Below are 10829 nucleotides of genomic sequence, written 5' to 3' on the forward strand. Positions count from 1 at the left end.
GTCTCTATAGTAACTCTTAGAGGAAAACATACGGAAGAAGCTCCTTGATGTAGGTCTGGGTAATGAGTTTATAAATACGACACCAAACGCCTAAGCAACAGAAGCAAAAATCAGCAAAAGAGACTACATCAAACTACAAAAAACACAGAAAAAGATTCATTCATTGAAATAAAAATACAACCTGTGGAATGGGAGACAATATTTGTAAACTATATCTTGGAGAAGGGGTTAATATCTAATATATATAAAGAACACATATAAGTCACCCAAATGGCCAAGAGGTATATGAAAAGATGCTCAATCTTCCAGCCATTAGAAAAATGAAAAACAAAACCGCAATGAGCTGTTACATCACACCCTTTAGAAGGGCTACTACGGAGAGGACAAAAGTGAACAAGTGCTGGTGAGGAGATGGAAAAAAGGGCACTTGTAAACCACCGGTGTGAATGTGAATTGGTGAGGCTGCTATGGAAAACAGTATGGAGGTTCCTCAAAACATCAAAAATAAAACCCCTATATGCCTAGGGATGCCAGTTTTGGGTATATAGCCAAAGGAAATTAAAACAAAATAGGATATTTGAGAGATAAGCATACTTCCACATTTATTGCAGCATTCTTTCTTTCTTTCTTTCTTTCTTTCTTTCTTTCTTTCTTTCTTTCTTTCTTTCTTTCTTCTTTCTTTCTTTTATTTCTTTCTTCTTTCTTCTTTTTCTTTTCTTTTCCTTTTTTTTTTTTTTTTACAAAAGTCAAAATATGGAAGCAACTTAAGTGTCTGGCAATGGATGAATGGATAAAGATGTGAGGTATGTAGCCCATGCAGTACTATTCAACCACAAGAAAGAAGGATTTGTGAAACATGGATGGAGCTTCAGGACATTATGCTAAGAGACACAGAATCACAAATACTCCATGATATTACTTAAACATGGAATTTTGAAAAGCCAAACTCATAAAAACAGGAGAATGGTGATTATCAGGGGCCGGGAGTGGGGAAATTGGAATATGTGGTTTAAGGGTATAAACTTTCAACTAGTCGGTAGATAAGTTCTAGAGATCTGATGAAAAATACGGTGATTACAGATAACGATAGCATATTATAGACTTAAAATTGTTGTGAGCCTGGATCGTAACTATTCACACCACAAGAAGGACCTGAGGCTCACGGGACGTGATGGAGGTTCTAGCCCCTTCTGGGGCGATAATCACACTGCAGTACGTAAATGTGTCACGGTAATAGGGCCTCTACCCTTAACTCCTGCAGTGCTATCTGTCAATTATGTAGCAATAAAATGAATCAAAAAAAAAAAAAGAAGAAGAAGAATGAAACTCAGGTGAAATTTAATGTGAATCACTGTTGACTCTGGGGTCATCACGTAGGAACCTTCTGCGGTGCCGTGTTGAAAACAAGCTGCTAAGGACGTACGTTGGTAAGAGAGTTTTGGATTTCACCATTTACTGTCTACCAAGAACCTCTGGCAGAACAATTTTTCATTTCACAATTCCATGATGAAATAATCTGATGCGATGCAACCTTTGGCATGACTCTAAATCCCAGGGGATGAAGATGTTGAATAAAATTAATTTTTAGAAAATGAAAAAAAAAAAGAGCCAGATACATAATTCCCTGACAAGGAAATAAATGATCTAGGGACCAAGAATATTTATCTAGACAAATGCACGTCGAACATGCATTTAGTATGTGTCTAGGTGGATGTGAGACGAACGTTCTTAGAAACTCTTATTTTTGATGGAAATGGATGCATGTGAGAGAACGATTCGGTTCTTAGATGACTAGAAATGAGGTTCTTACTGGGTCATCTGGATGGCAAGTCGTGGAAATAAAATGATTCTTAAGTGAAATATTTTCAAGTTCTTTTCAGTATAGATGAAAATGGCAAATCAATGGTTACCCGGCGTAACAAATGACAGGGATCTGCCTCTTTATCTTTCAGATAAATTTGCTTTTTTAAACAAAGCGTGTATGGTCTACACACGTTTCCCCTAATATTTAATAATGACAACCCGCATTCATGGAGGGCCTACTGTGCGCCCTAACTACTTTTAGTCACTTAAGCTTCCTAATGTCCCTGGTAAAAATTTCTATCCACGTCTCACAAGCTAGAACGTGGGGATGACACAGAAACCACGCAGCTAGTTGGGGACAAGCTGATAATTAAACTCATATTTATCTGCTTCCGATGTGGGTGGCTTTGCCCTTCCCGCCATAGGCCCCAGGGGACTCTCTGTGTCACCCCTGCCTCTACATCCTCTCTTGACCACACAGCGCAGGGCACCCATCTTCCCCTTCACCCCTTGGCCATGGTCACGTGGGGATGGGCCTTGGACCTTCAAGGACCCGGGCCTACACTGTTGTCTCTTCCATGAAATTGTACAGTTAGTGCATCCAGGGAAAATTCCCCACTTCCTTATCTCCACTTTGTCCATCTGGCTGTGGGGAGAGTGGTTAGGGCCCAGGTTAGGGCCCAGATTAGGGCCCAGGTTAAGGCCCGGGTTGTCTTCAGTCTGGGGGGGGGGTGTGGTAGAGGGAGGCAGGATGGGGTCTGGTTGGCAGGGAGGCTGTCCTGTGACCTCACGGGCTCCTTCCCGAGCTCCAGGGCCCTGGGCTGTAGGGCCTGGGCCGCTGCTTCCCGGGCCCCATGTGCATCCCCCATCCCTGCACCTGCACCTGCACCTGCACCTGCACCTGCACCTGCACCTGCACCTGCAGGGAGCGCGCTCTGCAGGGCGGCGAGCACCTGTCCCCGCGTGGGTCATGACACCAGCAAACTGTCCAGGGAGCGCTGGCCCAAATCATGGCAGGAGGGTCTCGGTGGCAGGGGTCAGCTGCCATCCTCGTGGGCACCTGCTGACACCGACACACCTGGATGCCTGCCTGTTCGTGTGTCCTGGCTGCTCTCTTCCTACCAACCGGGAGCTCGTGGAGGGGCTTTGGAGAGGTGCAGGCCGGGGCGGGGGGCAGCTGCTCCTACTGCAAGAGGCTCCAAGTCCTACAAGGTGGAAGCACACTGGGGATTCCACTGCGGCCGGCTCAGGAGCCGCGAGGGCTCCGGCCCGACCAGCCGTCAGGTGCGCAGGGGACTCACAGCGGCTAAACTCACAGGAGACTGAGGACCTAGGTCAGAACGCCCGCGTGTTCCTGGACAAGGAGGAGCGCGACAGCGGCGGGGCCCGCACTGAAGGTGGTTTTCCAGGAAGTCACCGGGGAATATGCTTGAGTAAGTGGCCGACTTGCCCTGGGGGTGGGGAAGCATCTCCGCAGGGAAGTACCTTGTCCCCTTCCTGGGGTGTGGGGTGTGGGGTGTGGGGTGTGGCTCTGGATGTGAGCGCAGGGGGCGCGGGCGGAGGGCGGAGGGTCCAGGGGGGCCGACCCGGGCACCCCACCCCGTGGACGCCCACCCGGCCCGGGGCTCCCTGTGGGGGGGCTCCTCGGTCTGCGACGCCCTCCTGCGGCCCGCCCTGCGCGGGGCTCCCGGGGGCTGCCCTGGGCCTGCGGGGGGCGGGGGGCGGGGGGCGGGGAGCAGGAGCCAGGGCCGCACGGGGGGGGGGGAATGGGGAGGATGGGGGAGGACACGGAGGGGGTACAGGGGGCAGGGGGGATGCACCACTCCCTGGTACCAGACTCAGCCACGTGGTCACAGGTGGACAGGAAGGCTGGGCGGGGCCCACGTGCCACCCGCTGACCCCGTCCTGCCGACGCCGGCCCCATCACCCTCCTCCCGATCACCCCCATCTGGATCACTGTCCCTCTCACCCCCCTGGCGCTGGCCCCCCTCCCTCTGACCCTCCTCCCGCTGATCCCCCTCCCTCTGACCCTCCTCCCGCTGACCCTCCTCCCTCTGACCCCCCTCCCTCTGACCCTCCTCCCGCTGACCCTCCTCCCTCTGACCCCCCTCCCGCTGACCCCCCTCCCGCTGACTCTCCTCCCGCTGACCCTCCTCCCTCTCACCCCCCTCCCGCTGACCCCCCTCCCGCTGACCCCCCTCCCGCTGACCCCCCTCCTGCTGACCCCCCTCCCTCTGACTCTCCTCCCGCTGACCCTCCTCCCTCTCACCCTCCTCCTGCTCACCCCCTCCCGCTGACCCCCCTCCTGCTGACCCCCCTCCCGCTGACCCCCCTCCCGCTGACCCCCCTCCCGCTGACTCTCCTCCCGCTGACCCTCCTCCCTCTCACCCTCCTCCCGCTGACCCCCCTCCCGCTGACCCCCCTCCTAATGACCCCCCTCCCGCTGACTCTCCTCCCGCTGACCCTCCTCCCTCTCACCCTCCTCCTGCTCACCCCCTCCCGCTGACCCCCCTCCTGCTGACCCCCCTCCTGCTGACCCCCCTCCCGCTGACCCCCCTCCCGCTGACCCCCCTCCCGCTGACTCTCCTCCCGCTGACCCCCCTCCTGCTGACCCCCCTCCCTCTGACTCTCCTCCCGCTGACCCTCCTCCCTCTCACCCTCCTCCCTCTCACCCTCCTCCCGCTGACCCCCCTCCCGCTGACCCCCCTCCTGCTGACCCCCCTCCCGCTGACTCTCCTCCCGCTGACCCTCCTCCCTCTCACCCTCCTCCCTCTCACCCTCCTCCCGCTGACCCCCCTCCCGCTGACCCTCCTCCCGCTGACCCCCCTCCTGCTGACCCCCCTCCCTCTGACTCTCCTCCCACTGACCCTCCTCCCTCTCACCCTCCTCCTGCTCACCCCCTCCCGCTGACCCCCCTCCCGCTGACTCTCCTCCCGCTGACCCCCCTCCTGCTGACCCCCCTCCCTCTGACTCTCCTCCCGCTGACCCTCCTCCCTCTCACCCTCCTCCCGCTGACCCCCCTCCCGCTGACCCCCCTCCTGCTGACCCCCCTCCCTCTGACTCTCCTCCCGCTGACCCCCCTCCCTCTCACCCTCCTCCCTCTCACCCTCCTCCCGCTGACCCCCCTCCCGCTGACCCCCCTCCCGCTGACCCCCCTCCTGCTGACCCCCCTCCCTCTGACTCTCCTCCCACTGACCCTCCTCCCTCTCACCCTCCTCCTGCTCACCCCCTCCCGCTGACCCCCCTCCTGCTGACCCCCTCCCGCTGACCCCCCTCCCGCTGACCCCCCTCCCGCTGACCCCCCTCCCGCTGACTCTCCTCCCGCTGACCCTCCTCCCTCTGACTCTCCTACCGCTGACCCTCCTCCCTCTGACCCGCCTCCCACTGACCCTCCTCCCTCTCACCCTCCTCCCTCTCACCCCCCTCCCGCTGACCCTCCTCCCTCTGACCCGCCTCCCGCTGGCCGCCGCGGTTCTGTGAAGCCCTATAGCCCATTCTGACCTAACCAGGACCAGTCGCCTTCCTAACGCTGGCGGATCATATCTAGGGTTACATACGATTTTTTTCTACTTTGGGCCAACTCGTGGGAACCGGGTAAAATTTTAGAACCAGGGAAAATTGTTAGGATCATCTGCCTTCCTGCTGCTGACCTTGAACAGCGGATCATCTGCCCCGCTCCCAGGGCAGGCACACAGATCCGGGTCAACTTTCAGACTCAGACAAGGACATTGGCTTCTGCTGAAAGCTGCTTTTTCCCTGAAGATGATGTTTCATCCGTCACTGACACGTGATGTAAATACAGTTTTCCTTTCCCCTCCCAGAGAGGTCAATGAGTCACCTGAATTTATTTTATTAATAGCACACATTTAGTGTTCTGGATTAAGTTATTTTATGCATAAAAATGTAAACTATATCAATGGCTTATAAACACATGGAGAATGATTTTAGGTTCATTTCAGGAGTTACGTTATATTATGTATAATGTGAATCATGCACACCTGGTTTATACTTGTCTTGAAAAATCTAAAAATAATTTAAATGAAGCCTGTGACTCACCGTGGCCACTGATCCGAGTGTCCCGCGGCCTGGGCGCTGTCAGTGTCCATGTGGATGACCCTCGGCTCCCTGCCCGCATCCCTGATCCCACATCCGCAGGCACCTGTCCTCCCGCAGCACGGGAGGCAACCATTCCCCCGGCTGTATCCTCCACCTTTTCATCACTCACTACTTCTTCCCCGTTCACAGGTTAAAGTAAGACAAAAACCAAGACAAACCGGTTCTCAATCTTACATCCTTCCAGCTCAGTGCTTCTCAGCTGCTAGTGCCCGCAGCACATTAGCGCTACCTGGAGAGAATCCCAGAGCCCAGGCTAGGCCCCATCTTGGACGAATTAAATCAGAATTTCTGCAATCTCTACGGGTGTGTGAGTCCAGAATCAGTAGATCGTAAAGCCTCCCAGGTGGCACCAATATGCCACCTGCCTGCCCGGCCCTCGCTGTGTTTCGTTCCTCGGTGGCCTCGGTCCTGCACCAGCCCCAGGGACCCGCCGGCCTCACGTCCCGGCCCAGATGCTTCCAGCACCGCTTTCCCTGTCAGCGGCACCTGAGTTCTCGGGACCCGGGCCAGCCTGCCTCCTTCTGCTCCTCATTCCCTGTCCCCATCCTCCACGATACTTATTCATGCTTCGCTTCATTTTCCTCAAACTACGGATTATCTGAGAATTTAAGAATTCAAACTTCCTTTGTCCTGAAATATCAAACGTTCTCGTTCTCCCTTCGTGGGCACCTGCTCCTTTAGTGTTCTGTAGCTCGCAGGTCGTATTTTCATTCGATTGGCAGAAACAGGAATATCCCCTCTTCGGCCTTTTTTTTTTCCCCCTCCCTGTTTACATCCAATATATCAAAAATTCTGTGACTTTGTATGTTTTACAAACTGGTCAGCTTTTCCATATTGCTGCAGCTGTGACCCCGGATCAAGCAACCACTCACTCCTCGTGATTGTTGGAACTGGGGTCTCCCTCCCCTCCGGCCTCTTTCCCAGCAGTTGTTTCGAGTGATTATGTCTCAATGCATAGAAAATTCTCTCTCTCCTTCGTTTATCAGTGTCGCCCTTTGGAGGAGGTCCCGATGCCTGAATTAAAAGTCTGCCACAGTCTGTCCTCCATCCAGCTTTCTCTTTGCCTCCTATCCAACATCTCACAAAGTCCTGTTGTTTGCGTATCTTAAATATTTGCCTGCTTTTCCGTGCTGCTCCCTCTGAAACACTGTTTCCTCCCTCCTTTCATTTGCTCAGTCTGGCATCGTTTTCTCTGGAAGCTATCCTCTAATTTTGTCTGGGACGATTGGCTCCCCTTTGTTTCATTCTTCTTTGTTCTTCTGTTTCCATCCTAGCGCTTATTCCATTGCTTTGAAAGTCTTTCTTTCCTCTATGGATCCCCCACTAAAACCATGACAATCGTCTTTACCATTTGCACAGGTTTTAATATAACATAACATAATGGGTTTCGATCTTAGTAGATTTCGATAAATCATCACTGGGTAAATTTAACTGAATGTTCAAATGCTTTTAATGATGTATAATAAAATTCAACTAGGACTCCACAGAATTTCATAATACAATAAAATACCCAACAGAGGACTATAAATAATAATAATGAAAATCCTGGGACTTGAGCGAAAATCAGTTTAGTGATCTCATATTCATATGTTTGGTTTTGAGAACTTTTTCCATATTTGAGGCACTGAGTGTAATTCACAACTCGGCAGAAGGTCACAAGACAATGGAGAAGACGACGACCTTTACTTAAGGTCTGAAAATATCTGAAAAATCTTTAGGGCCAAAATCTTTAGGGTCATTATTTGCTAACAGTGAGCGACAAAGACTTTGGAGCTAGACCAGCCTGGTGTGAAACTTGGATCAGCGACTAACAACGTTACCTTCGGTGAGTTACTTCCCGAGCCTTAGTCTTTCCATCTATGAATTGACTGCGATTGAACTGGCATCGTAGGGATATCATGAGGGTTAAACGGGATAATTTATATAAAATGCCAACTGTAGTACCTGCTAACCTAGCTACTCAGTACCTTTACTTCATGCCTAAAATGCTGTATTGTTTTGGGGTAAAGGTTCACGTCTCCAGGGATCCCCTGTTACAAGCAAATGGAGGATATGAGGCAAACATGTGCATTTCAGTTTCAGTTAACGTGTGTGTCATCTCTAAGGTGACCGAATAGGGAAGACCAATCATAAAGGGAGTGGGTGAGGTGTCACCTGAACCTCGGACACGTGTGAGGGATGGTGTGGAATAGGGGACCTGGACTAAGGGCAGGTCTTCGCGCAGATGTTCATCCCAGGCCCCTGCAGAACTTCGGGCTCCTGCCAAAGAGAGGGGCGAGGGCTGCCGAGGGGGCAGGAGCAGAGCCGTGGAGCCTGAAGAGCGCATCTAAGCTGAGCTTTAACTTCTTTTGATTTTAGAGCAGGGCGGTTTTAAGTGGCTTGGCAGTTACCTTGAGGCTCCTGTCTCCGCACCCAGGAGCATGGCTGTGCGTCTGGGACCTTTGAGGTCTTGGGGACAACAGTCCTTTACTCCCACCACCTCTCTTGGGCCACGTCACAGTATAGACACCTGTGGAAATTATTCAATAAAAATGTGAGCCTTGGCCACAAGTCACATCTAGCTAAATCAATCTAGAGAACTTGGCTGCCTTTTATTTTATATTCTGATTTAGTTTTATTTATCAAGGAATTTAGGCATTTAAAAATGGGCGTCTTGAAATAAGATATAAAAGACAAACCATGCAAAAAAAGTACATTTTTGGTATTGCCCCAAGTCATGACGAATTCATGAATTCCCCTGAATTATTTTTATTTTATTAATTTTTTAAAAAAGATTTTAAAAATAATATTTAAATGATAAAAAAATTATTTATTTATGAGAGACCCACAGGCAGAGGGAGAAGCAGGCTCCCTGCAGGAACCCGGTGCGGGACTCGATCCCAGGACCCCAGGGTCCTGCCCTGGGCCCAAGGCAGATGCTCAACCACTGAGCCTCCCACGCGTCTGCCATGAATTCTTTTTAAATGTGCAATGTATTTGATATTAATTGAATTCCATGAGCATTTATAATCTAGCTCGGTTTGGGGAATTTTATTAAAAGCTCTATGGAACCTTTTATGCAGCATTTACATTTCATTTACTGGTCACAAGAGGGAGTAAGAACACTGCTAAAAATTACATATTTTCAAACTTTTTTCCAAGATAAGCTGTAGGAAAAGAATCCCCTTGAGTTTTAATGACAAAATGATTTCTCTTACCTCTAATTGGTCTAGGAATTTTGTCAGCTTTTAATTTTTGAACTGATATAACACTGTATTCAACTAGTAAGAGCTAAATTCATACAACTATGAGAATCTTTATGTCTAGTAAAGGATCATTTTCAAGCAGTCTGAAAAGGGCTGAATGTAATTTTTTAAAACACTTTTTGACTAACATGTCTGAGTCAGCCACCGTGTTTTCAACACTGAAGTGATTGCAAACAAAGCTGTGTTTTATTGATCGTGATGCAACACGATGATGAAATATGTTGCAAAAGTACAAGAGCTTTTAGAGGAAAATCTGAAGTTCCTTTCCTAGAATGTCTGTAACCTATGACAATTTGCTGTTTTCTCTTCTGATTTTCTAGTTTCCTTTAAAAGGCCATGTGCTAAAGCGCACTCCGTCTTTAACCCAGCTTGATATTCCACAGATTATTCAGCAGTTTCTAGAGTAAAAAAATGTAAGATATCTGCTGTTGAAAGTACAACATCGCTGACCTTTGAAAATGTTCTTAAGAAGAAAGATCTGTGCAATTTTGTCTTGAGAGGTTAGGCCTCCAAAAGGTCACATGGCCACTTGCCTCACATTCTTTGATAGGATGAATATAGCTTCCGCTGAGGACCGCTTCGTGCCACCTCGATAGGAAAGTACCCCAGTATCTTGGGCTCTTTAAGCAAAGAACTCCCCAAACTTAATACTGAATCAGGGTTGCGTGCTTTGCTTCATGAGTGTAGGCCAGGCGCCACGATAAACTGATGCTGTCCCATATTTCTTCAGGCTTACCGGAAGCCACAGACTTTTCCCTGTTTGAAAGGCTCGCAAGGATAACACGTGGGGAGCAAGATATGTACTTATATGAAATAAATTATGCAGCTTAGTGCATCAATCCTTTTTAGATGTTTCATTAAATATATAGATATTAAATGGCCCAGGAATTTTGTCCTTTGAAACACCCATAGAAACTATTGAATAAAAATATGGGACTTGGGGTGCCTGGGGGCTCAGCCTGTTAAGCACCTGCCTTGGGCTCAGGTCGTGATCCTGGGGTCCTGGATCCAGCCCCACGTCGGGCTCCCCGCTCGGCGGGAGTCTGCTTCTGCCTCCGCCCTCCCCTGCCTGTGGTTGCCCCCCCCTCCCCCTCAGATGGATAAATAAAATCTCTTTAAAACTGTCAGGCTTGGCTACAAGTCACTTCTGCTTCAATCCATCTGAAGACTTTTGCTGCCTACTTTTCATCTTTAAACTCTGTGAACTGCAAAAGAAGCACTTGTTATTGTTTGTAATGCCTTAGCTATTACAAGCGCTAGCTAAATCCACGCAAACTTCTGGGAATCCTGAAGAAACACAGTGCTTCCCCACTCCACCCATTTACTCCTTAAAGTTTCCCACAGTTTGTTTTTTTTTTTTTCTCCCTCACATGGCTTAAAATTATGAAAGTATGAATACTAAGGGTCATTTGTAAGTAAAATTAAAAAGAAATGACTTTAAAAACATGACCACAAAGCAGTTAGATCATGCTTATTTTACATGGGAAAATACAAGATATACTTTTACTTTAATAACGTGAATCCAAAGTCTCATATGATTTAGTGAATTGCTAAATTAAAATTATCTTCTCGAAACGGTTTCATCACATGTACCGTATTACAAATGTAGAGCATAAGACCTATAAAGTAGTCCTAGCACTTCGTCTTTGTTGTATCTGTAGCTTT

The 10829-nt window shown here is 49.6% G+C and overlaps 1 protein-coding gene across 1 annotated transcript; it reads left to right on the top strand.

Moving 5' to 3' along the window:
• Positions 1–2773: 2773 nt before the first annotated feature.
• Positions 2774–5303, top strand: LOC121471716 (basic proline-rich protein-like). Its single transcript, XM_041722478.1, is given in 6 exon segments — positions 2774–3236; positions 3660–4004; positions 4085–4290; positions 4293–4693; positions 4789–5022; positions 5087–5303. Coding segments are annotated over 6 exon segments (1866 nt in total).
• Positions 5304–10829: the final 5526 nt, after the last annotated feature.

The sequence above is a fragment of the Vulpes lagopus genome, chromosome 11 (genome assembly GCF_018345385.1).
Source record: "Vulpes lagopus strain Blue_001 chromosome 11, ASM1834538v1, whole genome shotgun sequence".
NCBI lineage: Eukaryota > Metazoa > Chordata > Mammalia > Carnivora > Canidae > Vulpes > Vulpes lagopus.